The sequence below is a fragment of the Prionailurus viverrinus genome, chromosome E2, assembly GCF_022837055.1.
Source record: "Prionailurus viverrinus isolate Anna chromosome E2, UM_Priviv_1.0, whole genome shotgun sequence".
Taxonomy (NCBI): Eukaryota; Metazoa; Chordata; class Mammalia; order Carnivora; family Felidae; genus Prionailurus; species Prionailurus viverrinus.
In genome coordinates, this window is record NC_062575.1 from 53,309,130 (window position 1) to 53,336,798 (window position 27,669).

General features: G+C 57.1%; 1 protein-coding gene across 12 annotated transcripts in view; it reads right to left on the reverse strand.

Annotated features, from left to right (window-relative positions):
- The window catches only part of LIG1 (DNA ligase 1), a 43,705-nt gene that overhangs the window by 1,616 nt on the left and 14,420 nt on the right, over positions 1 to 27,669 (reverse strand). For 4 of the 12 annotated variants that reach the window (XR_007147539.1, XM_047837138.1, XM_047837146.1 and 1 more), the window contains 20 exons: positions 26,955 to 27,056; positions 25,934 to 26,053; positions 25,665 to 25,740; positions 22,836 to 22,916; positions 22,570 to 22,626; positions 19,767 to 19,939; positions 19,222 to 19,388; positions 18,772 to 18,848; positions 17,941 to 18,032; positions 17,651 to 17,750; positions 16,827 to 16,912; positions 15,958 to 16,073; positions 13,382 to 13,477; positions 10,997 to 11,107; positions 10,369 to 10,440; positions 7,810 to 7,954; positions 7,604 to 7,686; positions 6,228 to 6,380; positions 3,893 to 3,946; positions 2,907 to 3,050 (listed from right to left, as the gene is read on the reverse strand). Coding sequence is in view for 11 of the 12 variants with exons in the window: in XM_047837138.1 (XP_047693094.1) it covers positions 2,907 to 3,050; positions 3,893 to 3,946; positions 6,228 to 6,380; positions 7,604 to 7,686; positions 7,810 to 7,954; positions 10,369 to 10,440; positions 10,997 to 11,107; positions 13,382 to 13,477; positions 15,958 to 16,073; positions 16,827 to 16,912; positions 17,651 to 17,750; positions 17,941 to 18,032; positions 18,772 to 18,848; positions 19,222 to 19,388; positions 19,767 to 19,939; positions 22,570 to 22,626; positions 22,836 to 22,916; positions 25,665 to 25,740; positions 25,934 to 26,053; positions 26,955 to 27,056 (2,105 nt within the window). In the remaining variant the exon portion in view is untranslated. The remainder of the gene's footprint in view (positions 1 to 2,906; positions 3,051 to 3,892; positions 3,947 to 6,227; positions 6,381 to 7,603; positions 7,687 to 7,809; positions 7,955 to 10,368; positions 10,441 to 10,996; positions 11,108 to 13,381; positions 13,478 to 15,957; positions 16,074 to 16,826; positions 16,913 to 17,650; positions 17,751 to 17,940; positions 18,033 to 18,771; positions 18,849 to 19,221; positions 19,389 to 19,766; positions 19,940 to 22,569; positions 22,627 to 22,835; positions 22,917 to 25,664; positions 25,741 to 25,933; positions 26,054 to 26,954; positions 27,057 to 27,669) is intronic. The other 8 variants (XM_047837139.1, XM_047837147.1, XM_047837145.1 and 5 more) reach the window with 5 other exon arrangements.

A 27,669-nucleotide genomic window follows, 5' to 3' on the forward strand; every position in this document is an offset into this window, starting at 1 on the left:
GGAAATCAAATTAGTAATCAAAAATCTCCCAGAAAACAAGAGTCCAGGGTCAGATGGCTTTCCAGGGGAATCCTACCAAACATTTAAGGAAGAGTTAACACCTATTCTCTTGAAGCTGTTCCAAAAAAATAGAAATGGAAGGAAAACTTCCAAACTCTTTCTATGAAGCCAGCATTACCTTGATTCCAGAACCAGAGAGAGACCCCACTAAAAAGGAGAATGACCGACCAATTTCCCCAATGAATCCCCAACAAGATATCAGCCAACCAGCTCCAACAATAGATTAAGAAAATTATTCACCACAACCAAGTGGGATTTATACCTGGGATGCAGGGCTGGTTCATATTTACAAAACCATTGACGTGATTCATCACATCAATAAAAGAAAGGACAAGAACCATATGATCCTCTCAATAGATGCAGAGAAAGCACTTGACAAAATACAGCATCCTTTCTTGATAAAAACGCTCAAGAAAGTAGGCATAGAAGGAGCATACCTCGAGATCATAAAAGCCATATAGGAACGACCCAACGCTAATATCGATGGGGAAAAACTGAGAGCTTTCCCCCTAAGATCAGGAACAAGACAGGGATGTCCACTCTCACCACGGTTATTCAACATAGTATTGGAAGTCTCAGCCTCTGCAATCAGACAACACAAAGAAATACAAGGCATCCAAATCGGCCAGGAGGAGGTCAAACTTTCACTCTTTGCAGATGACATGATACTGTATATGGAAAACCCTAAAGATTCCACCAAAAAAACTGCTAGAACTGAGTCATGAATTCAGCAAAGTGGCAGGATATAAAATCAATGCACAGAAATCGGTTGCATTCCTATACACCAACAATGAAGCAACACAAAGAGAAATCAAGGAATCGATCCCACGTACGGTTGCACCAAAAACCATAAAATACCTAGGAATAATCTAACCAAGGAGGTGAAAAATCTATATACTGAAAACTATAGAAAGCTTATGAAAGAAATTGAAGACACAAAAACATGGAAAAAGATTCCATGCTCCTGGAGAGGAAGAACAAATATTGTTAAAATGTCGATACTAGGGGCACCCGGGTGGCTCAGTCGGTTGAGCGTCCGATTTCGGCTCAGGTCATGATCTCACAACTCGTGAGTTCGAGCCCCGCGTCGGGCTCTGTGCTGACAGCTCAGAGCCTGGAGCCTGCTTCTGCTTCTGTATCTCTTTCTCTCTCTGCCCCTAACCCCCTCGCATTCTGTCTCTGTCTCTGTCAAAAATAAATAAACGTTAAAAAAAAAAATTTTTTTTTTAAATGTTGATACTACCCAAAGCAATCTACATATTCAATGTAATCCCTATCAAAATAACACCAGCGTTCTTCACAGAGCTAGAACAAATAATCCTAAAATTTGTATGGAACCAGAAAAGACCCCGAATAGCCAAAGCGATCTTGAAAAAGAAAACCAAAGCAGGAGGCATCACAATCCCAGACTTCAAGCTATACTACAAAGCTGTAATCATCAAGACAGTATGGTACTGGCACAAGAACAAACACTCAGATCAATGGAACAGAACAGAGAACCCAGAAATGGACCCACAAACGTATGGCCAACTCATCTTTGACAAAGCAGGAAAGAATATCCAATGGAATAAAGACAGTCTCTTCAGCAAGTGGTGCTGGGAAAACTGGACAGCGACGTGCAGAAGAATGAACCTGGACCGCTTTCTTACACCAGACACAAAAATAAACTCAAAATGGATAAAAGACCTAAACATAAGACAGGAAGCCATCGAAATCCTCGAGGAGAAAGCAGGCAAAAACCTCTTTGATCTCGGCCGCAGCAACTTCTTACTCAACACGTCTCCGGAGGCGAGGGAGACAAAAGCAAAAACGAACTACTGGGACCTCATCAAAATTAAAAGAGAAGGAAACAATCAGCAAAACTAAAAGGCAACTGACGGAATGGGAGAAGATATTTGCAAATGACACATCAGATAAGGGTTAGTATCCAAAATCTATAAAGAACTTCTCAAACGCCACACCCAAGAAAACAAAGAATCCAGTGAAGAAATGGGCAAAAGACATGAACAGACACTTCTCCAAAGAAGAGATCCAGATGGGCAACCGACACATGAAAAAATGCTCAACATCATCATCAACAGGGAAAGACAAATCCAAACCACAATGAGATACCACCTCACACCTGTCAGAATGGCTAACATCGGGCTCTACTCTTGACAGTGTGGAGCCTGCCTGGGACTCTCTCTCCCTCTCTCTCTGCCCCTCCCCTGCTCTTGCTCTCTCTCAAACTTAAAAAAATAAAAATAAAAATAGGAGTTCGCCTTTAAATGGAAGTCCACGCCCAATCATAAAAGCATACGCTGGCTACATTTTTGAAGGACCAGAAGAAATCACAAAAGAAACCCATTTTTAACTCAAGATTTCTGGAGGGGAAAGCAAAGAGCGACCCCAGCGCCAGCCACAGGGTAGCGTGTCCCCCGTACGCTGACCCTTGAGAGCTGGTGTTGAGGACTGAGCCACGGGTGACAGAAATCAGCCCGGGGAATTTTAAACCTCGGTAGCGAGAAAATGGATTGAAGGAAGTGAAAAAGTGCCATAAGCTTTTACCCAAAAGAACCGTGTTTTTAAAACTCACTGAAGAGCCAAAGGTGAGATAATTATATTAAAGGAAACAATTTCACGGTTTACTTTCTAAACCTGGGGAATTGCTTAAAAAAAAAAAAAAAAAAGAAAGAAAGAAAAAGAGAGACTTTGACCCTGTTTCTGACACCCAAATAAAACCTAAGCTCAAGCTTTCCTGGCTATTAGCAGCCTGGAAGCACAGGTGTGGGCTCCGTGATCCCCTGCCCATCCCCCATCTGGAAAGGTGACCCCCAGGTCCCTCCCGCTGCACCGCAGCGACTCACCAGGCCCCGGGCAGCGGGGTAGATGGGGGACAGGGACAGATCGGCGCATTTCACCTCCCACACGGCACTGGGGTCCAGCCAGTGATCGGGGGCCACGGCGCCGTCGGCCCGGACGTAGGAGCGTGGGGTGGGCAGCACCAGGGCCTGTGGGGAACAGCAGCAGATGGGAGGAAGAGAGGGTCTTGGATCTCAAAGTCAAGGCGAGGAAATGCACAAAAGGGATAGACGGAGACACAGACAGGCCTTAACGTAAAAGCCTGGGTGGGGACAGGGGGGCAAAGGTGAAGGGAAGAAATGAAGGACAGAGGCCCTGGGACCTGAGTTAAGACATTAAAGACAGGGGTGCCTGGGGGGCTCAGTCGGTTAAGCGTCCGACTTCGGCTCAGGTCATGATCTCACGGCTCATGAGTTCGAGCCCCATATCAGGCTCTGTGCTGACAGCTCAGAGCCTGGAGCCTGCTTCGGATTCTGTGTCTCCCTCTCTCTCTGCCCCTCCCCTGCTCACGCTCTGTCTCTGTCTCTCTCAAAAATAAATAAACATTAAAAAAAAAATTTTTTTTTAAAGACATTAAAGATAAAAGGCGCAAAGACAGGGACAGAGACCCAGAGAGAGAGAAGCGAGAATGTCACAGAGGCAGAGACACCAGCACACCGGAAAGGGAGTCTACCCCAAGATGCCTGTGACCATGACAACAAACAGTCCCAATTACATCACCAGGGGCTTACGCAGCCCCGCAGGGATCCGCTCAGGGCCAACTCGGGCACCCCTGCGGTAGCGCCCGCCCCGCGGCTCATCCCCCATCAGCGGGGGCAGGAGCGGGGAAGGTGGTGGAGACCCCATGACCCATCCCGTCGGCCGGCCGAGCTGGGACTCGAACCTGGACGCGAGGGGCTCCCAAGCCAGCTCCACCGCCCGCTGCCCCCCTCCCAGCGCCCCGCCCCCACCCAGAGGGTGCAGGGAGAGGAGACGAGGCCCCGCTGCCCACCTGGAGGCTCTGGAAATGGTCCTCTAGCTCCTCGTCACTGAAGCCAGTTCCAAGCTGCGGGGGGGACGGCGGAGGTGAGAGGCGAGCACGCAGGGCAGGCGGCCAGGCACTGCCCCCTGCTCCTGCCCCTGAGACCCGGCGACCTGCGCCTAGCGGCGGCCCCGCCCTCCTCCGGCCTAGCCGGCACCCACGAAAGCGCAGAGGAAGCTGCAGGGGGGAGCCGGGTGCAGACCCCGGAGCGGGGATGCCCTCTCCCTGCTCTGTTCCTTCTGCCCACCTGCTGCCCTTCGCCTTGTGGAGAAACCCTTGTTCCTTCCACCCGGCCTCCCGGGCCCTGGGGCCGCTCCCCCCCCCCGGGGCTCCCCTCCCGGCCCCACCGGCCCCACAACCGGATGTCCTCTCCAATCTCAGCACAGCCAAAGCAGAACTCGCTGCCCGCGAATGTAGCCAGACAGCCGGCTTCAAACCGCACGTAGAAAACTTCCCCGCCGGGAGGCCCGTTTGGGGGTCGAGAGCCTGAAACAGCTTCCTACCTGCTGTCCGACAATAGCTCTTTCGGAAAACTGTGCTAGGTGCGTTCACGCAGGGTGGTGGCGGGTTGGGGCCCTGAGATAATCGGCCAACTGTAAAGCCGCTTCGGCCACGGGTCACCCGGGCTGAGCATCGGTTTAGCGGACAGAACAAAGCCGGCCCCACCGTAGCCGGCCGACTACAGGGAGTTCGTTCCGCAAACGGGGGCGCGTGTTGAAAACTCAGCCGCAAGCGTTTGTCAACAGTCACGGGCCATGTCGCTGAAGCAGAGTCAGCGGCTAGTCTAGGGAGGACCCCTCCCCCAAAGTCAATGACAGACCCCCGGGTGTCAGTTACAGGCCCCAACAGAATCCCCGACAGGGAAGAGCCATCAATTACAGGCCCCCAGAGGGAAAGAGGGAGTCTGCATCCTAGAAGCCGTGACCGACCGCCCCCAGCAACTCAGCCAGTGAGAACCTGTCACCCCCCCCCCCCCCCCCCCCGCCAAACGGACGCTTTTTTCCCCAATGGGTTTTTGTTCAGAACAACCCCTCCCAACTTCCCCCTCCTTCTCCAAAGAATTACATTCCTCTCCTTCGTGGGACCAGCTGTGGTTCTGCCATTGTCTGCGTGTCCCAAGCTGCAACGCTCTGCTGCTTCTGAATAAACCCGTTTTCAAATAACCGTTTTGTTTTTATTTTTAGGATTATATTAGCCCATTCAAGTCGTGTTTATAAAAGTCCTGGGGACAAGTGCAAACACCCTAATATTTTTTTATCCCTATGATACTGAAGCGTATCTGACGGTATTTAAAATGGTACTTAGAGGGGCGCCTGGGTGGCTCAGTCGGTTAAGTATCTGACTTCGGCTCCGGTCATGATCTCACCTCGTGAGTTCGAGCCCCGCGTCCAGGCTCTGTGCTGACAGCTCAGAGCCTGGAGCCTGCTTTGGATTGTGTCTCCCTCTCTCTCTGCCCCTCCCCCACTCATCCTCTGTCTCAGTCGCTCAGAAATAAATGGTAAAGAAATAATAAAAAAGCAAAAAAAAAAAAAAAAAAAAAGGTCCTTAGTGGGTAAAAAGTGCAAAAAAAAAAAAAACCTCATATGCAGAGATTACAACTTTGAAAAAGTGGAAATAAGACGTTCCCTCAAATATTAGTAATTGTTACCTCGAGGCACTGGAATTATGGGTAAGTCTATTCTGTTTCTGTGGCAAAAGCCTCACATTTGTTGGGTCAACGACGTGTGTGGCTTTAAACAAAAACAGAAGCCACTGCATTTGCTAAGCTCCCTTGTGGATGACGTTGGGAGCAAAATTCTGACCAATGCCACTTAAACAGAAGTTGCTTGGTGGTTGAGGCTGACACAGGTGGAACATCCCTTTGCTCAGGGGCCTTTCCCCTTCCTGCTGCTTGGAGCGTGGCCGTGATGGCTGGAGCTCCTGCAGCCGCATTAGGAAGGTGAGATTGGAAGCACACGACAAAGCCACTGTGCGGGGCGAGAGAAGCTGGGTCCCCCAATGACCTCGGAGAGCTGCCTGCCCCCCCTCTAGATTTCTCATTCTGTGGGAGAAAAACAAATCTCTCTGAAGCCATCACTATCTGTAGCTGAGCTCAGATATAGCTCATTCCTAACCTGATGTAGCTTCCTTACATCTTTCTACGCTAGTGTATTTTTCTACACAAAGCAAGAGTTCCTTGTGGGATCAGAAACAGCAAATAAAAACTAGGAAAAAACATAACACTTCACAGGGAGGCCACGAGAGCCTCTTGGTTCAGGCCCCCACCACGTTGAGTTGAATCGACTTCCCTCCAGCCTCCCGGTACCTTGCATATGGCCTGGAGCTCCTCACTCTCCTCGTCATAGGCCGCCAGCAGGAAACCCCCGTAGCGGCCGGCCCGCTTCCCACGGCCCAGGTAGGCGCCGATCACCACGAGGTCCAGGGTGTCACCCACGCCATCGAGGTAGTCCTTCTTCAGCTGGGGAGGGAAGGGAGGAGGTGAGAGGGCGCGAGGCACGGACCTCGCTGCCGGAGGCTCATGGGTGGGTGGGAGGGGGGAGTTTCAGGAGAGCTCCCGGGAGAAGACCACGGATGGCCACCAGGCCGGGGCTGGACACAGGCCGAGCTGCTAGACTTCCCGAGTGAATGGGAAAGAGGTGACCAAACTAGGAAGGGCTAGCAGAACTGAGGACAGGTCAGAGACCTCGGGGGTTCCCATGGGTCCCCCCTTTCCGTTGGGACGAGGCGCATTCCGCTCTTTCACACGGAGAACATTTGCCATTTGTTCCAGGAACATTAACTCAGTGCCAGGCAGGGGCTCAGCCTTGGGCATGCGGCAGCAACAGTAAATGTTCCTCCCCTCCCAGTCTGGGGCGGGGGGGGGGGGGGGGGTGCAGAGGGACCACGGGCTGCTAACAAACCCACGGGGCGATCCAGCCGGCCGCCCTCCAGCTGGCCTCCTGCTGTAGTCCTCCCGCCCCTCTCCAGGCAAGCCTCCTGCTCGCCGGCTCCCGTTCTGCCCAGCACCCCCCACCCACCCCCCCACCCGCCGTGCCATCCACCATTCACGGCCAGCCAGATGTCCTGTGCAAAATGACAACCAGATCACGGGGCTTCCTGCCTAAAACCACCACTGGCTTCTCAAAACCCTTAGCGGAAAACCCAGCGTATTTTACAGCGACCCCCAACATGCTGTGTGATCGGGGGTCTGCTCTCCACCTCGACCTCACCTCACACCTTGATCGCCGTGCTCCCTGCACGCGCCGAGCTTGTTCCTACCTCAGGGCCTTTGCACTGGCTGCCCCCGCCCTCCTGCCCCGCCCACCCTGCTCTGTTCCCAGATCTCCATGTGGCTGACCCTTTCCTGTCGTCCACGTCTCCACACAAGCGTCACCTCGGGAGAGGCCTTTCCCAATCACCCAGAGCACGGCCAGATCCTCGCTGGCCCCAGCTCAACTTGCTCTCTTCACAGTGCTCACTGCCCCCAACGTCGGCTCATTTATGTCCTGGCTGACTCCCTTCCCGCTGGCCCCACTCACTAAGCCCACAAACTTCATCCAGCTTCCGCGGCGCTCAGGCTCATGGTGCTGGGAGGCAGCGGGGACCGAGGAAAGGTGCCTGTGCTCAAACAGGGTGCGGTGTGGATCGGAAACCTGGAAGGCAAGATTTCCAGGCTTGGGAAGGGCAGCCGGGGCGGCTCACCTTGAGCCAGTTGTGTGATCTCTTGGCGATCTCGTAGGTGGCGTCGACGTCCAGGGTCTTTACCATCAGCCCCTCGCAGGAGTCTGAAGGAGACAGGGAAGCGTGGCCTTCGTGAAGCCCCGGGCTCAGGACGGTCAGCTGGCTTCCACCAGGGCAATCGTCCGGGGCAGGGCGGACACACGGCGGCCGGCCCCAGGCCCCCTCACCTTTCACGGACTGCTCCAAGAACTCGGCGATCTGGTCTGTGTCCTTGGTGTCCAGAGAGGTGGCGAAGACGAACTCGCCCTCCGTCTGCACGAAGTTCTCCCGGAGCAGCTGTCGGCGCCGGGAAAGGGGCTCGCGTACCAGGGACTGAGGGGGCAGGAAGGGAGAGGAAGGGGCGTCACCGTGGGAGTAGAGAGAGGATAAATCTGACTGGGGGGAGACGGGAAGGCTGTGTCACACAAGCCACCACGCAGGCTACGACGATCGCCCTGGGAGGGAGGAGCCACACCAGCCCAGATCGCCCTGGGAGGGAGGAGCCACACCGGCCCAAGGACGCGAACCAATTTCAAGTAGAGGTCAAGAACACCAAGGGGGCCGGAGGCCATTCAGTCCTGTGCCCTCAGGTGCGTAAGACAGGGCCCCGGCCCTGCTGGAGCCGGAACGGACTGTTGTCATTGTGACTACAGTTCATTGTTTTGTTTTGTTTTTTAATGTTTATTTACTTGAGAGAGAGAGAGAGAGAGAGAGCAGGGGAAGGACTGAGAGAGACCATCCCAAGCAGGCTCTGCACAGTCAGCACAGAGCCTGATGCAGGGCTCGATCTCGTGAACCGTGAGATCACGACCTGAACTGAAACCAAGAGCCAGACGCTTAACCCACAGAGCCACCCGGGCGCTCCCAAACGCTATCTTTCACATGCATCGTAAAAGTGGGTGGTTCAGGCACCGGCCGGCGTTCAGCATCAGGACCTCGCCTGGCTTCCTCCGTCGAGGCAAAGGGCGAACCGGCCTCCGGGGGAAGGAACTCTGCAGACTGACAAGACAGTAACAAGAAGCCGCCAGACCGGTAAGTCACAGAAAGGCTGAAAAGATGCTCCGGTTCGTGAGTCGAGTGCAAGCGGTCGCCGTTCGGCTGCCAGATCGCCAAAGGCTAATTGCCTATAGGATGATGGTGGTGATGGCGATGCATTTCATAGAATAAACACCGGTAAGCGTCAGCCACCACGCCTGGGTCCCACGGCTGTCTGTCCCGAAGCAGGCGGGGCAAGGAGCTACTGTGAGCTCTTTATCATGGACGAGGAAGCTGAGACTCAGAGGTTGAATCACTTGTCTGCGGCCCCACAGCCAGGGAGGGAGAGCTGGGCTGTGGGTGACAGCAGGTGGCCCGGCTCCAGATTCTTAACCCGTGCCCTGGAGCAGCGGTGCTCAAACGTTCCGGTCTCAGCATCCCCTCAGCATGCTTTTTTTAAAATATCTTATTTTTAAGCACTCTCTACGCCGGGTGTGAGGCTTGAACCTACAACCCCAGGATCAAGAGTCGCCAGCTCTCCTGACTGGGCCAGCCGGCGCCCCACCGACCTCACACCCTTGGAGTTTACTGAGGACTCACTCCAGAGAGCTTTTGTGTCCAAAAAAAACGGTTACTCTCCCTGATATTTACCATAGAAGTGATACAGTATCAGCTACTATGGCCCATGTTAACGCAGTTGCCGTATTAAAGTGGGAAACCTTAACATTTATTAATTCACTTCCGGGGCACCTGGGTGGCTCAGTCGGTTAAGCGTCCGACTTCAGCTCAGATCGCGATCTCGCCGTTCCAGAGTTCAAGCCCTGCATCGGGCTCTGCGCTCAGAGCCTGTGGCCTGTTTCAAATTCTGTGTCTCCCTCCCGCTCTCGCTCTGTCTCTCTCAAAAAAATAGAACTCCAGGGCGCCTGTGTGGTTTAGTCAGTTAAGTGTCTGACTCTTGATTTCAGTTCAGGTCACGACCTGTTTGTGAGTTCGAGCCCCTGCGTTGGGCTCTGTGCCGACAGCTCAGAGCCTGGAGTCTGGTTCGGATTCTGTGTCTCCCTCTCTCTCTCCCCCTACCCCTGCTCCCACTCTGTCTCTCTCTCTCAAAAAAAAAGTAAAAAAAAAAAGTAAAAAAGTAAAAAAAAAAAAAACAACCCCAATATGTTAACCCAACAACATGCTTTTATGAAATGTGCCTATATTAGAAAAAAAACGAATGAGAAGAGGGGCATTACTTTACATGTTTGCAAATTCTTTAAAGTCGGGCTTTTTTTTTTTTATGTTTGTTTATTTTTGAGACAGAGAGAGACAGAGCATGAACGGGTGAGGGTCAGAGAGAGAGGGAGACACAGAATGTGAAGCAGGCCCCAGGCCCCGAGCAGTCAGCACAGAGCCCGACGCAGGGCTCGAACTCACGGACCGTGAGATCATTAAAGTCGGGCCTTTGACGGAGCCGGACTCCCGTGTGTTCACCTGCTGTGTACAAGGAGGGCACGCGGCCAGAGACGGCTGTGACGTGTCGCTCTGGCCGCAGGGCAGGAAGAGGATCTGCCTCCCCCAGCTGTGGAGCCGGGAAGGCAGGCAGGGTCTCACGCTTCCCCAGAGAGGGCCTCGGAGACCCTCAGGGGTGCTCAGACCACACCCTGAGAGCCGTGACCTGTGTGTGGCCTCCCAGCTCGGGGACGTGGAGGTCAGGAGGGAAATTCAGACCACCGGCTCCCGAGCTCCCACGCCGCCGCCCGTCACCCCCCAGGCATGCAGCCGGAACTCACCTCTCCATTGAGGTAGATGAGGTCGAAGGCATATAGACAAACCTGGACCTGGATGTCTGCTGCGTCCACCTCCTGGGTTGGGGCGGGATGGAGAGCAAGGGCGGAGGGGGGCCGGTGAGACGGGGCCCGGTTGGTTTGCCTCCCGTCATGCCTGAGGCCGACACCTGTCACTGTCTTCCCTTCTCTCCAGCCAATGGGCCACACCCGCCCTGAGGGTGACCATGCTGCTGGCCCCAGGCTCTGCAGCGTGATGGCTCTCAGCTCATCCCAACAACCTCATTCCCCTCTGCCAGGTATCTGCCCTCCCAGCCTCCCCTGCAGCTGACGGTGGTGACAGGACACAATTCTGGCCAATGAGAGGAAAGAAGTTTGCTGGGGTACAGGTGGTGGGCGGGCTCCTGGAACAGATCTTCCAGAATGAAACAGAGACACAGGAAAGGGGCTCTTCCCCCTTTGTACTTTAGCATGCTGGGATGAGAACGCAATGGCTGGAGCTGGGGCAGCCACCCTGCCAAAGGCCGCAAGAACCGCATCACGACTGACACTCCGCCCTCCTGGGGACGGGGCGGGGCTGGGAGGAAGAGAAAGCGGGGGACCACGGCAGGCAGCTCAGGGCGACCGGGGCTACCTTGCGTTTGCGGGTGGTGAGCACTTGGAACGGCTGGATCTGCTTCTTTTCCCGGTCCCAAGCCACGGCTTCCGTGTCCAGGATGAAGGATGTGACTGATGGCAGTTTAATCTGAAAGGTGGAGGGGGAGACCCCGGGCTGCTGAGAGGTACGGGGTGAGGCCAAAAGGCAGACGCAAGGACACAAATGGCCTTTCCCTGTTTTAGCTCCCAAGATGCGCCGACATACTGATGCCAACTCACGGACACGCATACGAGCACAGACCCTCTCTTCTCGAAGAAGGAAAAAGCGAACTTTTCTAAGACTTCCTACTTGGTGCCATAAGCTGGGAACCCAGCGGCCCTTGTCAGGTCCCCGTGAACCTGTCCATTTCCCTTCGGAAATCTCTAAGCCGCCCATGGGCCACCCCCTCACTGAGCCCAGTCCGGCCTAGGCCACGTCATCCTACCGGTCTCCTTGCTCCCGCACGGACCCGCGCCTAACCCTCATGGCACTCGGTGGACTGTTAGCAGATGCCAAAACAGGTCGCAGTGTATCCCTGCTAAAACCCACAGCTGTCCCCGTCAGTCCCCGGCCCCCCCTCACCTCACCCGGCCCCCCTCAGGCCCCGCACCCCAGCACACTAGCTCCTCTGTTTTGTGGATGGGCTACGTTCCTTTAGCCACCAGGCCTTTGCACATGCCGATCACCGTAGCGTGCTTGTCCCTGTCCTTCACCTCCACTGGGAGGGCTTCTTTTCTCCCAGAGGAACGCTCCGTACCACTCCAGGTGGCCCCATTCATCCTGCAGCCTGGGGCCCTGTGCGCGGTGGTGGCCTGCCTCACTGACACCGGGCCTAGGTCAAGTCTGACTCTTACAGAGGCTCCCAGAATGGCGGTCCTTTCCTTCAGAGCCCAGGTCTCCACACAGAACTACGGGGCCAAGAGCAGGACGCTCTGATAAGATCTGCCTGCCCCGTGAGGCCTAAGCTCGGTGGAAGAGGAGACTTAATGGGCCCGTCCACGCTACTAGGCCCCCAGCTGCCAGCACAGGGCTCAGGACAGAGCAGACGCCTGGTAAACCCTGGCTGAGGGAACAGGAAAAGGAGCCCCGAACTGTAGCGGCTCCATCCAAACACTCCCAGGAAGCTCCGACATAGACAACGCCACCTGAGCCGACAAAAAGGCGCATCGGTGGCTGTTGCTTCTGGGAGACGGATGGGGGCGCGGCTTGGCACGGGACACAGGGAAGCGATACGGAGCGATGCTTACATGGAAAGGTTTTTTTATGTTTACGTGGGTGTGTATAACCTTACCCGAACTCACCAAGCCAGATACGCTAAGATCGGAACCTTTCATAGGAACTATGTCTAGTTGGGGCGCCTGGGTGGCTCAGTCGGTTGAGCGTCCGACTTCGGCTCAGGTCACGATCTCGCGGTCCGTGAGTTCGAGCCCCGCGTCGGGCTCTGGGCTGACCGCTCGGAGCCTGGAGCCTGCTTCTGATTCTGTGTCTCCCTCTCTCTCTGCCCCTCCCCTGCTCATGCTCTGTCTCTGTCTGTCTCTCAAAAATGAATGTTAAAAGAAAAAAAAAAAAAAAAGAAAAGAAAAGAAACTACATCTAGTAAAACGGGTTAGAAAATCCAGGGCTTGGCAGCTAACAAGGGCTCCGCCCGTGCCTGTGAATCTGTTAGGTCAGTCCTCGCTGCTCTGGGAAAGTGCCAACGTCCTGATTAACTAGGGGCAGGCAGGAAGGGCTGTTTGACCAAGGGCTCCCAAAGCAGGCCCAAGAAGCCCCAGAAGCAGAGAAGCCCTTGCTCCGGGGCCCTCAAGGCCCAGCCATATTCTGACGGTGGGGCTGATGTGCGGGCCGGCTCCCTCTGCCCTCGTCCCGGCCACCTCTCCCTGTCAGAGTGAGATTCCGGTTTTCCCGGCCTCTGTTGCGCCACGGGGCCCAGTGCGGGACAGCAACCCCAAGCCAGAGTCGGCCGGGGGTGGTGGGAGGTATCCCGAAAACGTGAACTTTCCTCTGGAGAGGGGAACAGTGGGAAGCCAGAACCCCCTGCCCGTCTTTCTGTCCGGAAGCATGGCAGGTATCTAGGGGCGGTCAGGGCACGAGTGTTGGGGTGAAGAGCCAACCAGCGAAGGACAGCAGAGGACAGAGACAGAAATGAGCCGGATTCTGGAGGGCTTTGGTGCACAGCTGAGCCTGGGTAGGGCCGCCCACCCCGATCTCCCCGAGAAAAGAAAAAAATCACATCTGCCTAAGCCTCTGGGAGTCAGGCGTTCCGTTATTTGCAGCCAAACACATCCCCATCTCCTTGTAATAAACCCCCACCGCTCCCCGCTGCTCCCCTGCCCCCCGTAACTGCAGCCCCTGCCAGAGGGGAAGCGGGTGGCAGACGCCCACCTTGGGGATGCGGCTGATGATGTCCGGGTACTTTCCAGTATTGTCTTCCTGATTCCTGCTGAAGATCTTTACCTCCCCACCTTCCAGGACATGGATCTGTGGCAGCAGGGGACGGGAGAGGGACTCAGAGCCCGGCCCCTCCCCGCCTCCCCGTGGCCCCTCTTTTCTCTTCTGACCCCACCTTCATCGGCAGAAGGTTCCAGGAGCTCTGGAGGAGGAACTGGTACAGAGACCAGAGTAAATCATCTCCTCCATCCAAACAGCGACTCCCACCCGTTTGTGGAAGCCCCCCCGCCCCGTGCCCCCTGGACCCCGCCATCACCTTCCTCATCCTCCCTATCCAACCCCCACCCAGATGCCGAAGTGTCTTGCTATGTCTAAGAGGATTTGCCTGGTCTCAAGCCGTAAATATCATTCTGATTTTATGGTTAATTCATTTTAAAACAGCCTGGTCACGGTCCACATGTGCCGCCTTAAACGTACGTCATCTCGACAGCTGTGTGGGCGTGGGCTGTAACGTACAGGACTTAAAAATACGCACGTATCTTAAAAATCACGGTCACTACCGTAAAATCCTTTGCTCTCTTATCTTTTCTCAGCAGCCTACAGTAAAACCTTGGATTGCGAGTGACTTGTTCTGCCAATGTTCCGCAAGACGAGCAAACACTTCTCGTCAGTTTCAACTTGGTAAACGAGCGATGTTTCCAGCACGAGCACACTCCGTGACGCCGAATGTCCCATGAGCACAACTAAGCCAATGGTTCTTTGTCTCTCTCTCTCCCTTTCTCTGTGGGACTGTGATCGTCTCCCATGCTCGGGTGCTTGGTCTCAAGCCACGGTGTTCGGCAGAAATCAGTGGTTTTTCAGAATATTGGAAGGTGCCCACGGCTGGCATTGGTGTATTTTTTGTCATTCCGAAGCACCTGTGGACAGTCCTTTACTTTTCCGTACAAGGGTAAGCTTAGAGGAGCGCCTCGGTGGCTCAGTCGGTGAAGCATCTGACTTTGGCTCAGGTCAGGATCTCACAGATCGTGAGTTTAAGCCGCGAGTCGGGTTCTGTGCTGACGGCTCAGAGCCTGGAGCCTGCTTCTGATGCTGTGTCTCCCTCTCTCTCTCTCTCTCTCTCTCTCTGCCCCCTTCCCCACTCATGCTCTCTCTCTCCTTCAAAAATAAACATTAAAACAAAACAAAAGAATAAGCTTAGGAATGCTTTGCTTCATTCTAGGTCGGGCTGCCTGCGAATATAGACCCTTTCCTCTGCTGCCTTATTGTCAGTTACGTGAAATACAATATACGACCGTTTATCACTACTGTACCGTAGTGAAGAGGGGTGTATACGACGGCCCCCACGCAGAAAAAGGCTGAAAAGAAAGGCAGGAAGAAGGACGTGATTACGCTGGAAGTTAAGAAGGAAATCATGGCAAAGTACGAACGAGGCAGGCGAGTGACTGAAATTCCAAGATTTCATAAGAAGTCTACATCTCGTCTCCAGAGGAGGAGAAAAGGGTGGAGGAATCCTTCACTTCAGATGAGATCCATGGAGCCCATAGACAGCAGTGACTAGTGACAGTGAAAGTGACAGTGACAGTGAAAGGCGTCCTACACAAGAACCCTCCCCTCTCTCGTCTCCCTCACACCAGCCACAGAGGTTTTCAAAGGTAAGCGCAGGTTAATTTGTTTTTCTTTATATTCTGTATTTTCCTTGCTATTTTGTGTTACGTTGCAGTATCGTAATCTTTTTTTTTATTTATTTTTGAAGGAGAGAGAGACAGAGCATGAGCAGGGGAGGGGCAGAGAGAGAGGGAGACACAGAATCGGAAGCAGGCTCCAGGCTCCGAGCCATCAGCCCAGAGCCCAACGCGGGGCTCGAACCCACAAACTGTGAGATCATGACCTGAGCCGAAGTCGGACGCTCAACCGACAGAGCCACCCAGGCGCCCCCGTAATCATTTTTATATGAATGTTTTTGGGTCACGGAACAAATCACCTGAGTTTCCATTATTTCTTATGGGGAAATTCGCTTTGATATACAAGCGACGAGGCCTACAAGCAAGTTTCCGGAACGAATTATGCTCGAAAACCGAGGTTTTACTGTATTTTGAAGATCGATGATGCTGACTCTCCAAGTTCACTGCTTGTTAAGCACCGCACGGTGTCAGCCCGACACCTGCTCATCCATCCAGGCGACAAACGCTGGCTGGCCCCGGCTGGCCCCGCCAGGACAGAAGAGACCCAAGAAGCGACCTTACAGACCCAACCAAGGGCCCACGGGTGTGCCTGGCGCTGGGTCACACGACACGTGCTTACATCACCGCACCGAAGGCTGTATAGATGCCTCCCGTGATGGCTGTTACACTGACCCCCCCGCCAGCCGGGCACGTGCAAAGCCGGCATTTCTCGAACGCCCACTGCAGGGGGGTCGGCAATGTTGATGGTTTAATCGAATAAAATCGGCTTTCAGATACACGGGGGAGGTGGGTGTTAACACACCCTCTACGTGAAGGTGGAAGTCCCCCCCCAGGCCCCGGCTCTCTGGCATTTTCCCTTCTGCCGAGGGAACGCGTCCACCCCCCTACCTGTGCCCTCTGCCCGTCGTATTTGTACTCGCAGGTGAAAGCCGCCTCCTCAAAGCGTTTCAGGACCTCGCTGACACCGCGGGTGGGGTGTGCCAGCATCGGTTTCAGGGGGACCCCTGGGAGGGGAGGAGCGAGAGTTAGGGTGCCCTGGGGGAGGGCCAACCCCGGGTCAGGGAGGGGTCTGTGGCACAGACAGCCCGTTGTGCCCCAGGGCCCATTCTCCTTTCCCCCCGCGAAGAGAACACGCCCTCCCGGGGCAGGAGAGGGGGGTGGCCTCCCAGCTTTGGGACATTCCCAGACTCCCTTGCAGCTAGGTAAGGCCACGTGATTAGGATGCGTGTGGTAACAATATGCGCGCCTTCTGGGTCACATCCTCACCCCTCTTCTCTCTCTCCCTCCCTCTTCTCGTTATCTAGAAATCCAAGCCATCCCTGGTCACGCACGTTAGGGTGAAAACCTCTGGGAAACGAAGTGACAAGACAGAAACCTAGGTCCCCGGGGGCCCCTGGGGGTCCGTGGAGCCCAGCCACGCATCCTCCCTGATCCCTGCCCTCCTCTGGACTCTTACAGGGTGGGAAGAAGAGGCTGTGTGGCCAGACCCACTGCCTTTTGGGGGATCTCTTGTTACGGCAGATTCCCCCACGCTCCTCCTGATACAGATGGGGCCTCCAAACAAACAGATGGGCTTCAGCATGGGGAATGGGATTCAATTTTGGTGCTGAGAGGAACCTACAGGTTCTCAGGGGGACGATGAAAGCTAAGGCTGGGAGGAGGGAGTGGGGCCCACAGGAGGGCCGGCCCCGAGCTCCGTGGCCCCACGGCCGGCTCTGCCCAGGGAGGGGCTGCGGCCTCTCCTGAGGGCCCTGTACCTGGGCTCAGCCTGCAGTGCTCCGGGAGGTGCTCCAGGCCGTGCTCCAGCAGCACAGGGATGATCCGGTCCAGGTCGGGCACCTCGCTGGGGCGGGGGCAAGAATGAGCAGGTGTCCTTCCAGAACTCCCGCAGCCTGGAAACCCTGTTCTCTGGCTCTGAGATGCGCCGCTGTGAGTCTGTCACCCTGTTTGTTCCCTCCCATCCCCGACTCCCCTGGTCCCAACTCTCACGGTCTCTGTCCCGATCCTCCCTCAGTGTCACTACACATCCCTCTGTTCCCCTCGGCTTGGGCCTGCCGTCAGCCCTGTCGTCGTGAGACCAGCGGCTCTCCGCCTGAGCCACACGTAAAAGGCACTCGGGGATGGAGTAAAAAGTTCAAGGCCGGGCTCCGCCTCCGGAGATTCTGATGTGGGAGTGGGGGGCAGGGTAGAGACGGCTGTCCTGGCCCGCGGTTCTGCAGGGTTCACGGCTGTGTGCCCGAGTGGGTGCCCCCAGGGTTTCCGTGCAGACGCTCTCGGGCCCTCCTGCCACTGTCACCAGGCAGTCACGGTCCTGCTGTGGCCAGGTCCTCCAGGCGGCCCTCCCCGGAGCCCTTGCTGTCACTCCATGGATGTGCTAACGCCCCGCTGCGTGTCAGTCACAGGATCCCTCACCGTTTGCCACCTTCCTAATCTCTGTCCCCAGTCCCGTCCGGATGGTCACTAGCGCTCACTAGCCACCGGCCCCTCCCACGTCGCCAGCAGCCCTCGGTGCCGAGCCTCCCGCCCCTCCAGCTCCCCCCACCCCCCACCCCCGCCCTCGGCCCTTGGCCCCAGATCTCACCAGAACGTCTGCTTCAGGATCATGCCCTGTTCCTCCAGCCACGTCTTCCGGGCCTCCGCTGTCCGGCCCTTCCCAGCGTCCACGACAGCCGGGGGGAAATCTAAGACCAGAGCCACCAGCGGAGGCTTTGGGATGGGCCCGACCCCTCGGCTCCCCCAGGGCGGGCGGTGCTGGAGACAAGGCTGCTAGGGAAGGAAGGGGCCTGGAAAAGAGCTGGGGCGTGGACTTCGGGAAGGGAGGGCAGCCCGGGCCAACCCGAGCGCCAGGCGGAGACAGCCGCGGGGCCTCACCTTGGCCGGGGGGCGTGAGGCTCACGGCCTGGGCGAGGGCGGCCAGCACCGACTGCTCTGCCAGCCCGAGGCGTAGCCGTCCGCTCAGGGCTCTGTGGGGGAGAGCGGGCGAGAGGGCTTGTCAGCACCACCTTGCCCTCTACCCGATGCGCCTGCCTCCTCCGGTCTCCCAGAACCCTCTGGAACCCTCTGGAACCCTCTCCTCAAAGCCAGAACAATCTTCAGGGCTGGAAGGGACCTGAGGGGTCACACAGCCCCAGTGAACAGACAAGGAAACTGAGGCCAGCCCGTAGCAGCCATGGCCGCTGGTGTTCTCTGGGGCAGAACAAAGTGCCTCCCGGGGGGCCTTTGCGGCTCACCTCAGATGCCCTCTGGGGAAGCAGTGAAGCTCGGGGAGGGCGAGCCGGGGCAGAGCGGGACACAGACTGTGATGGGCAAGGTGTCCCCCACACAGGCCTCGCTCTGAGCCGGGGGTCTCGGGCGCGAGGCTTATCCTCCTTGGGCCTCCCCTCCCGCAGACCAGGCTGAGGGTAACAAGGCCTGCCCGGCAGGGCCGCGGGGAGGAAGTGATGCACTGACACATGCCACACCGGGGACCCGAGAAACACCGCACGATGGGGGACGACTACGATTTTGTTTTCACTGTCGTGGCGACCGCTTGGCTCCCGGCCCGTCCTGCACCCGCCGAGGCCACGGCAGACACGGCTGATCAATCACCGCACCTTTTACCCACGAGCCCCGGGACGACGCGAGGAGAAGAGCCTAGTGGGGACGCCCGTGGCCAGTCCCCCGCTCCTGCCGCCTCCCCCAGCCTCCCGGGCCCATGCCCACCTGGCGATGAATCGGGCTTCTGAGTGACGGCAGGCGACAAAGAGGCCTTTGATGACGTCCATCTTCTTGGCTGTGGACTGAGGCGGGGCAGGCCAGTGGGTGTCTGCGGCGCGGGGTGAGGACCCCGCCTCCTCCTGGCCCGCGAGCCGCCCCCACCTCTCCCCACCTCTCCCCACTCCCAGCGCCCGGTCGCGCTCTGACACAGCGAGGAAGGCGGCGTCCGGCTCCCCTCCGGCCCCACCTTGATTCGGCCAGTGTCTACTGTCCCGTCACGTGGTAGGAACAGAGCAGGTGTCGAAGGGCAAGGGGAGACCCCCCTGCCCCTCCCGAGCGTCCCCACAAGCAGGACTGAAGCGACCCGGCCGCCAGAAGCCCCCCTGTCGCCACCCGCCCGCCGTGTCTCCGGGTCCCCAGGGTCTGGGGCCCGGGGTGGCCGCCTTGCCCACTCACAGCGCTGCCGGCGAGCCCGGCGATGTCTCGGAACTTGGCGAAGACCCCGGCGGCCGTGAGAGCGGGCGGGGGCAGCATGAGTCTCTGGGTGCTGCGGCTGTTCTCGGCCACCAGCCCCACGTCGCCCTTCTCGGCCGCCTCGGCCTTGACGGACTCCAGCTGCCGCCCTTGGGGTGCAGGGAGCCGGGGCTGAGGGGGCCGCACCGGGCCGCGGGTCCCCACAGGACCCACCCTGCCCCTCGGCGGCTCCCCCGCATGCACGCCGAGCCCCGGGGGCCCCGCCCACGTCGCTCTCCCCACATCTGACGCTTCCCTGGGCACCTGCTCCCTCCACACCTTCTTCCCAGCCTCTCCTCCCAACCCCGCGGCCCCGCCTCCAGCCCCGCCTCCCTCACCGGAACCAGCGCCCCACCAGTCTGTCCCATCCATCCGGCTCTCTTCCCCACCTCCAGAGTCCCCTCTCCCATCCCTCACGCGCTCCCCACCTCTCCCCCTTCTCCCTCTGAGACCCCTACGCTCCAACGGCCACCACACGCCCTGCTTACCCGTGGCCTGGGCCACCGCCTTGAGGAGGACCCCGTCCCCGACGCCAAGCTCCAGGCCCTGCTGGGGCGGCCCGAGGCGGTTGAGGCTGAGGTAGAGGATGGGGAGCAGGTCTGGGGGGGACAGGGCCACCACGGAGCGCAGCAAGTTGCTCAGTGTCTCCACCATCCGGAGCCTGGGGGGGGGGGGGGGTATGGGGGGTGAGCCGCTGGCAGGTTAGGGTCAGAGCTGGGGGGGTGGGGGAAAGGACCCGGGAGAGGAGAAGACAAAGGGCTTGAGCCCAGGCCCCGGCACAGTCACAGGCTGCTGGTAGGAGGGTGAGCCCGGTCCCTGCTTACGACGGAGACGGGGAGGACCATCCACAGAGGATGATGGGAGCACGGAGTGCTGTCTAGGTGCCGGGGGCCGCTTCCAAGCATCTGTGCGTTTCCGCTCACTGAAATCTCACGGCTCCCCCATCACACAGACGCTCCTATCACCCCCACTGCACAGATGAGGAAACTGAGGCGTAGAGCCACCATGGAACTCGCCCGAGGTCACAGAGCCCGTGCGACTCAAGCCGAGAGGTGACCCGAGGCCGTCTGCTCCAGGACCCGCGCTCCCAGCCACTAAGCTGCGCTGGCTCTAGAAGCACGACCACGTTAGGGACGCCCGGGCGGCTCCGTGGGTTCAGCGTCCCATTCCTCACTTCGGCGCAGGCCATGATCTCCCGGGCTCGCGAGTTCGGTCCCCGCATCAGGCTCTGTGCGGACAGCGTGGAGCCTGCTTGGGATTCTCTCTCCCTCTCTCTCTCTCTCTCTGCACCTCCCCTGCTTGTGCTCTCTCTCTCTCTCCCTCTCTCAAAATAAGCTTTAAAAAAAAAACAAGTAAAAGTACCACGCCTCTGTCCGTGTCACGAAGTCTGTACGAACGTGTGCACGTTCGTTAAGCGCACACCCAGGCAGCCTAATTGGACAGAGGAGCTCAGTCTATTCCCATGGAGGAGACACCGGAGGACCACGAAGCCCGCCGAGCAGACCCCCCAGACGTGACCGTCACGGGCGGACCCACCAGTGGCTCCAATGCTGGCGGAACGGCTTGCCCCCCAAACTGAGGTCTACCCGGAGCCTCACGATGGGACTTTACTTGCCAGTTAGAAAATAGTGCGGTAACGATTTCAGGAGTAGAATCCTCAACTTCCTTTTTTTTTTTTTTAAAGTTGATCTTTCTTGAGAGAAAGAGAGAGTGGGGGATGGAGAGAAGGAGGGAGAGAGAGAGTCCTAAGCAGGTGCCACAATGTCAGCAAGGAGCCCAACACGGGGCTCAAAGCCAACAAACCGTGAGATCACGACCTGGGCCGGAAGCAAGAGTCGCACGTTCACTTGACTGAGCCCCCCAGGCGCCCCGCCTGAATCAGCTCTCGAGGAAACGTCACACAGACCCAAAGTGAGACTTCTGCAAGGTCCCCGGACTCGTCGAAAGCGCCACAGCGGGGAGGCTGGACCAAGAAAGACCGAGGAGCCGTGGAGGATGGAGACAAGGAGACGGGGTGACCACGCACCACAGGCAGGGGTCAGGGTCAGGGCGAGGGTCCAGGGTGGGTCCCGGCCTAGCAAAGCCAACGCAAAGGGGGAAACCAGCCAGACACAAATGACGTCTGCGCGTCGCATAACAGCCCGCGCTAACGCTGACATCGCGGTCTCGGTAACCATCCCCCTGCCGGCGTAAACACGTCAACGTTAGAGAAAGCTGATCACGGGTACGTGGGGGCTCGCTGTGCCATTTCTACGATTTTCCTCGAAGTTTACAGTTATTTCTAAAGCGCCTAAAAAAAAGGTGTAAAACCCTCCAACTGGGGATCATGGGGACTGGACAGTCACCCACAGTCCTCCTGAACTCAGTGACTGCCAACAGCACCTCCTAAAAGTACTTACTAGGCACCTCGCTGTGCCACTCTGGCACCCCCTCCGAGCAAACCCGAGACGGATGATCTTCACTTTCCTTACGCAGAGGCCGAAGCTCAGAGAGGTCAGGCCACCCGCCCACGGTCACACAGCCAGGAAGCAGCCGGGACGGGGCCCACTCCCAGACCTGTCTGCGCCCGGGGCTGGGCACTGGCTCCACTGCCCACAGGTCTGGCCTTCCCGGCCCTTCCCGCACCCTCTGGGCCCCAGAGGAGGCGCCTCCCGTGTTCACAAAGACACACGCTGAAGCACTGGGAAGAGCCTAAACACTCCGCGATGTACAAAAATGAAAGAATCCCACGGCGCGGCTAAAAGGGGTGAGACCTACTTAAAGCAGCATGGAAAGATCTGGAAACAATGCTGATGGAGCATCGGGGACCAGAATGACGTGGGCCCCCTGACAACACCGATTGAATACACAGGGATGGGGGGGGGGGGGGGCGCAGGATGGGGTGGAACAGGGACCAGGCCCAGGCAGCCCAAGGCCCCAAGGGCCCTTGCAGTGCTCACTGGGAGTGGGGTTCTCACTGTACCCAACACCCGGACCTCCTCACGGGAAGGGCGAGGAAATCAGCCGGGCTGCGGCGACTTCTCACCAAATGCGGGTAGACGGAGCTCATGTCATAGGGAGGAGGCGGTGTCCCCACCCCAGGGATCTGGGTTCTCTCCCCTACCACGTCTCGTTCTGATCAACAGAAACAGACAGAAGCACGGGGCAGGGGCCTTCCGAGCCTGGGGCCCAAGAGGCCTCGCAGCTGCTCCCAGGGCCATGGCCATGAGAGGGAGGGAGGGTGAAGGGACCAGGCAACAGGAGGCGTCCCTCCCCCCCCCACCCCCCCCACAGGGGGGTCCGACAGATTACCGAGCAGAAACCTCCTCAATCTTCTCAAATGTCCGGGCCACAGCCAGGTAAGGGACCCTGGGGGAGGAAGAGAGACACGGGGCAGTGCATACAACCCACGCCGTCCATCGTCTGTCCACCTGCCTCCCCACGCTTTCCACGCTGCTGCCTGTGTCCCCTGAACGTGGACACGAGGGACGCGGCAGTTCCCTCCAACGGAGGCCTCCAGGGAGAGGCACCCGGCGACAGGGGGCGAGGAAGGCAGTCGGGGGCGGGAGAAGCCTCACTTCTGGCCCGGCTTCCAGCAGGCGTCGTCGACGGGATGGTAGTTGTTCTTGGCCGGGTTGTAGCCGGAGGGGTCCAGGGGTCTGTGGAGGCAAAGGGGAGATCAGACACCTGGGGCAGAGCAGAGCCGCTCCTTCAACTAACACTTTCTGGAGCACCTGCTGTGCACCCGACACCGTTCTAGGCACGAGGGCACACAAAGGAACGAAAACAAAGTTGGTGAACCTGGAGCTCCCGCTCTAGTGGGAGCGTCAGGGGCAACAAGACAAAACAAAACACAGAAGCAAACGATTTCGCTATTACGAAATATGTAAAACCAAGTGGTGGGGGGCACAGTGGGATAGAAGGTGCTAGATCTGAGGAAAAGGTGGGGAAGGAGAGGTTTGGGCAGAATAACCTGAGGCGTGAGCAGACTGGGTATCGGGGAGAAGAGCACGCCAGGCAGGGGCAACAGCCAGTGAACCCATGAAACGTGAGCTCACGACCTGAGCCGAAATCAAGAGTCACATACCTAGCTGACGGACCCACCCAGGCGCCCCTGCGGGGGAGCGTGTTTAAAATGACCCGGACTCCCCAGCCTCAGGCCTGTATCTACCTCAAAACTGGGGAGGCACAAGAGGGTGGGCGAGAAGACTCGGGAATTTTTCCAGCTCTTGTGCGGACTCTGATGCACAGACGGGGCTGTGCGGCTGAGCCGGACGGGGCGTGCGTGCGGCTCCGCAGGGGAAGCGTTTCCTAGGTGGTGGTCGTCCCGGTCGACCGTACTGTTCTTATGAGAGACAGCACAGCAGTTAAGAAATCCTACAGCCGGGCCGCCTGGTTCAAATCTCAGCGCGCGGGCCTCACTCCCCACCCGTGACCTACGCGAGGCACCGACGGTAAATTAATACTAACAGGAACAACAGTAGCAGCTACAACCTGCTGAGCTTGGCAGCGGCCAGGCCCTAGCCAAATGTTTCCAACCCTCAGGAGGAAACTGGCACAGAAAGGCTAAGGCACTTCCCCAAGGTCACACAGCTGGCCGAGGAGGAGCTGGGGCTTCTCACCACTCCACGATACCGTCCTGCCTTCAGGCCTCACCTTCCTCGTCTGTGAAATGGGGATACCGACAGAACCTACGCACCGTGACCGCTGGATGAAAGCGAGTGCGGTCCCCGGTACGTCCCCATTTCCGAGGTGAGAAAAAGTGGACGTCCCGAACGTTTGTCTGTCTCCTGGAGGCAGCCATCGGAGATGGACGAGTAATCAGGCTTGGAATGGAGTCGGAAGAATGATCTCGGTATCACGTGAAATAGGTAACAGGACGGGGGCGCCAGGGTGGTTCAGTCGGTTAAGAGTCCGACTCTTGGTTTCGGCTCAGGTCAGGAGCTCACGGTTCGTGGGCTCGAGCCCCTGCATCTGACACCACGCAGAGCCTGCTTGGGATTCTCTCTTTCCCTCTCTGCATGCCCCTCCCCCAACCCCACGCACATGCTTTCTCTCTCTCCAAATAAACTTTAGGAAAGACAAAACCAGCCAGGATACAAAGCCTTGCAGGCAGTAGGCCACCGATTTCATCAGAGAAACTTTTTTCTGGACGCATAAGCACACGCACGTACCCAGAAGGCCAGACGGGCCAGAACTGAGGAGGAGCACGCCCAGGATTCAGGGGGCACCCAAGTCCTAGGCCCGGCCCTACCCCCGTCTTCCTGCGTGACCCAGGGAAGCTAACGCAGCCTCTCTGGGCTAATGGTTCCAATGCCTATAAAATGGCTAAAATGCTCTCTTCTGCCACAAGAGTCCTGCAAGATGAGGTACAACAGCATAAAAGAAACCTTTAGCGCTCTACCCGACGCATAGTAGGTGTTCAAGAGGAGCCAGCGGTTCCCATAGCGATGTCGCGTGCTGAAACGGTGCCCTTTACCCCCGCCAACAACGTCTCAACTGGGGCACAAAACTGCTGTTAAGACTCCCCAAAACATTTTTATCGGAACAGTTCACCGGACGGAGCCTGCGGGGCTCCGTCGGTTGAGCGCCCGACTCCTGACTTCCTCCCGGGTCGTGATCTCGCAGTTTGGGAGATGGAGCCCCCATCCGGCTCTGCATTGGCAAGTGCGGAGCCTGCCTGGGATTCTCTCTCTCCCTCTGTCTCTGCCCCTCCCTTGGTCGTGCACGCCCGTGCGTGCACTCTCTCAAAATTGACAAATAAACTTTAAAAAAAAAAAAAAGAAGAATTAACTGTAATCACAGCTTTGCTTTTTTTTTTCAACGTTTATTTATTTTTGGGACAGAGAGAGACAGAGCATGAACAGGGGAGGGGCAGAGAGAGAGGGAGACACAGAATCGGAAACAGGCTCCAGGCTCTGAGCCATTAGCCCAGAGCCTGACGCGGGGCTCGAACTCACGGACTGCGAGATCGTGACCTGGCTGAAGTCGGACGCTTAACCGACTGCGCCACCCAGGCGCCCCAATCACAGCTTTTCAAAAAATTCTTTGCGTGTTTTTTTTTTTTATTTTATTTTTGAGAGAGAGAAAGGGTGCAAGCGGGGAGGGGCAGAGAGAGAGAGGGAGACACAGAATCCGAAGCGGGCTCCAGGCTCCGAGCTGTCAGCGCAGAGCCCGACACGGGGCTCGAACCCACAGACTGCGAGATCGTGACGCGAGCCAAAGTCGGACGCCCAAACCGGCGGAGTCCTCCAGGCCCTACCGTAATCACAGATTTTTAAAGCTAAAAGAATTTTTGGTGATTATCGGTCTCGTCTTTACAGGGATAAGACCAAGAGAATTCGGACCCACTGCGCTACTCCCTTTAATGCCCTGTCCTCGCTACTCGACAGTCGATATCAACTCACCCTTTGGCCTCCTCCTTTCTAGGGGTGCCAGGTCCCTCTTCTTTCCCTTCTTTCTTGGTCGCCGGCTTCCGGGGGGCTGGGAATGAAGTCAGGAAACTGTGGGCCCTTCCTCCTGAGAGCCCCCACTGCCCAACTCCTCTCGCCCCATCAGGCCAGGAGAGAGGGGTCAGGCCTTCCGTAGGGCAGGGGTAGGGCAGGGCGTGCTCCGGAGAAAGGCCCACCGGCCTCCTCCCCGCGCGGCTGGGAGCTGATGGGCGGGAGACACTCACCGAAGAAACTGCTGACCGTCTTGGGAGCTCTGGGGGGAGGCTTAGCCTGGTCCCCCTCCCGTGCTTCCTGCTTTCCGGCCACCGCAGGCTCTGAGGTGCTGTCTGTCGGGGGCTCGGCTGCTAAAGCGAGACACAGGGTCAGCTGGAGACGCCAACATCCAACCCGAAACCTCATTTGTAACCCCAGGTCATTCTGACGCCCCAGGCGGAAAACGGCCCCCTTTCTGCCCCTTTTCTCTCCGCGTGTAAGTTTGGAGCCTCTTGGGCCTGAAGCTTTTGCGGCAAGTACTAAGGGTTCCGCTCGGCATCTGGCCTGAAACTGGAGACGTGATGCGAACGGCGGTAAAAAGAAATCTCAGCACGATTAGAAGAAAACACTCCCACTTCTCCTGCCGTTGCAGCAAATCGGATGCGATTTGTGTCCTCAGAATGAGCCCATGGTGTCCTTTCTCACACAGGAGTCTCACGGACGCCCAGCTGCGGGCTTGGGGTCTGGCCTGTGAGGGTAACTATACTGTCTGACTTCATAAATTCCCGCTCAGTGAGCAGCACTTAGTACCTGTGATTTCGCAGAGATACAAATATCTTATCGGAGGACGCCCAGCTCTTTTTTCTTTACCCACACACACAGGGGGGAGATTATAACCGTAAGATCGGTAATAAAACCTACGACTCCCCTAGAATTTGCATCTTTTTTTATGTTTATTCATGTTTGAAAGACAGAGCACGAGCAGCGGTGGGGCGGAGAGGGAGGGGGACACAGAATCTGAAGCGGGCTCCAGGCTCTGAGCCGTCAACACAGAGCCCGACACGGGGCTCGAACTCACGAACCGCGAGATCGCGACCTGAGCCGAAGTCGGACGTTCAACCGACGGAGCCACCCAGGCGCCCCTCCTAGAATTTGCATTTAAACAACACATTTGAGGAGCTATGTCATGTTGAAAATTAACTGGCCTCCGAAGACATCCGACCCAAAGCCAGAGAGCCAGGGCGGGCTGGGGGCAGAGGACTGGAGACTCACGGGAGGTCTCTAAGTGCTCAGCGGGCGTCGTGGGCCGGTCGCCTTCTGCTTCCTCCTTTTGGGCCAATTCAGGCTCTGTGAGGCTTTCTGTTGGGGTCTCTGCTTTGGATAACAGACAGAAAAGTCAGATGGCAAAAAAGAATCACTCTGGGGCACCTGGGTGGCGCAGTCGGTTAAGCGTCCGACTTCAGCCAGGTCACGATCTCGCGGTCCGCGAGTTCGAGCCCCGCGTCAGGCTCTGGGCTGATGGCTCGGAGCCTGGAGCCTGTTTCCAATTCTGTGTCTCCCTCTCTCTCTGCCCCTCCCCGGTTCATGCTCTGTCTCTCTCTGTCCCAAAAATAAATAAACGTTGAAAAAAAAAAAATTTAAAAAAAAGAATCACTCTGACTCCCCCAAGGACATTTCAAGTCCCGAGACGGTCAGCCCCCCGCTACTCCTGTGTGCCAGTCAAGCATATCTGTAAAGTGATAGGAGGTGTGACAGTCCGTTCTTGGTCAGCCCCAAGCACGGCAGGACCCCCAACACAATCCAAACCCTGTGTTCCTTTGCCTGGGCAACCAGACCTGGACACAAACAGCCAGTACCGTCTTAGCAACTTTTAGAATTATTCACCGCAAAATACCACCAGAAAGAGTCCCAAACGCATGTGATAACCTGATATGGGTAAAAAGTAAAAATTTTTTAAACTGATGGGGCGCCTGGGTGGCTCAGTCGG